Source organism: Emys orbicularis, chromosome 13 (genome assembly GCF_028017835.1).
Source record: "Emys orbicularis isolate rEmyOrb1 chromosome 13, rEmyOrb1.hap1, whole genome shotgun sequence".
In the NCBI taxonomy this organism is placed as follows: Eukaryota; Metazoa; Chordata; order Testudines; family Emydidae; genus Emys; species Emys orbicularis.
This window is the reverse complement of record NC_088695.1, coordinates 14,476,512-14,478,273: the sequence shown is the minus strand read 5'-3', so window position 1 is coordinate 14,478,273 and position 1,762 is coordinate 14,476,512. Positions and strand designations below refer to the sequence as shown.

Genomic DNA, 1,762 nt, shown 5'->3' with positions numbered 1-1,762 from the left:
AGAGCATGAATGGCTCTAGATCCTGGTGCTTCTAGCACTCACCCTAGATGGAGACCTAAGATCCTGTCCCCTTTGCTCCAGTGTCTCTTCTACCCAAAAAGGATGTGGCCTGCTGAGTTGATTGGAGGCACATTGGCCAAAACCTCAGCTGGTCTAAATCAAAGTGTCAGATACCTGAGCAGAGAATCTCCCAAACACAAGTTATACACAGTTCTATGTTCTTTGTGGGTTTTTTAAAAATAAGATCGACACTACCTGAGAAATTTGAATTTCCCCAACATTTTCCCTATAGCTGTTTTCACCTCCTTGTTTTTCAGGCTGTATATGATGGGGTTTAACATAGGGGTCAAGATGCTGTACTGGATGGAGAACATTTCATCGAGAACCACAGAAGAGACTGAGCTGGGTTTTGTGTACGGGAAAAAAGCTGTCAAGTAAAACAAAATAACTACAATAAGGTGGGAGCTGCAGGTGGAGAAGGCTTTACGCCTGCCCTCCGCAGAGCGTATCTTCAGGATGGTGGAGATGATGAGAATGTAGGAGATCAGGGAGAAGGGAAAGGAGATTGATCCAAGTATGACAGTAGAAGTAAGAAGCACGACTTGATTGGTGAGTGTCTCAGTGCAGGACAGTTGTAATAGAGGAGGGAGCTCACAACTGAAATGGCTGATTTGATTGGGCCCACAGAAATGCAACTTGAGAGCAAAAACAGTGTTAAGCAGGGCATGCAAGAAATTTATTGCCCATGCACCGCTCACCAGCTGAACACAGATCCCTTTGCTCATTCTCTCCATATAACGCAATGGGTCACAGATGGCAGCGTAGCGGTCATAAGCCATCGCTGAGAGAATGAAAGCTTCAGTAACAGCTGAGAGGAAAAAGAAGAATATCTGGGTAATGCAGCCATTGACAGAAATAGTTTTGCGCTCCGCTAGGAAGTTCCTCAGTGTGTTAGGCACCGTGACCGAGGAATAGCAGATATCAACAAAGGATAAGTGGAAGAGGAAGAAGTACATAGGGATGTGAAGGTGAGAATCAGCTCTTATCACCACCATGATCACTATGTTACCACCCAGAGTGATTAGGTAAATAACTAAAAACACCAGGAAGAGGAAAAGCTGCATCTGTGGGTCACTGGAAAGTCCCAGGAGGATAAATTCGGTCACTGTGCTTTGATTTTTCATTTTCATTTATTCAGGAAATCTGTGACATGGAAGACCAGAAAAAAATGAAATTAACACTTATTGTGAAAATAAATTGAAATAGTATGTGGAGATCATCTGTTCCAGAGGATGAATGTAAAGAGAGTGCTATTCCGTTCTGCAAAATGTGTGTTTTAAGTAGACTAAATTTAGAGAGCGAGAGAAAGAGAGACGCGAGATGGTATTTGTGTGTTTTAAATAGGCAAAATAAGCTGGATACACAAAAGGACTTGGGCACCTAACTGCCACTTTAGACGCCTAAATCCAAGAATCACGTCCTACTGGTATTCACAAATACCCTGCTCAGCTCTGACTAAGGGATAGTCTGATGTAGGGCTACCTCAGTCCCTCCTCTTGAAGCTGTTCCTCTGTGGATAAATCATAAAAGAGGCAGCACAGGGTTACTGGAAATCTGGTCTTCTGCATCTGTGGTGAGTGTTCAAGAAACCAGGCTATAGAGGAATTTATTCTCTCTTTCTGCAATCTGGCCTTACGACTTCAATAGAGCTACAGCTGTGCTACACCAGCATGGGATCGGGCAGATTGGCTGCAATGAAACT

General features: G+C 43.6%; 1 protein-coding gene across 1 annotated transcript; it reads right to left on the bottom strand.

The window, feature by feature from the left end:
• Positions 1 to 251: 251 nt before the first annotated feature.
• Positions 252 to 1,190, bottom strand: LOC135887920 (olfactory receptor 5V1-like). Its single transcript, XM_065415721.1, has one exon. It carries the CDS (start codon positions 1,188 to 1,190, stop codon positions 252 to 254), a length of 939 nt encoding a protein of 312 aa, XP_065271793.1.
• Positions 1,191 to 1,762: the final 572 nt, after the last annotated feature.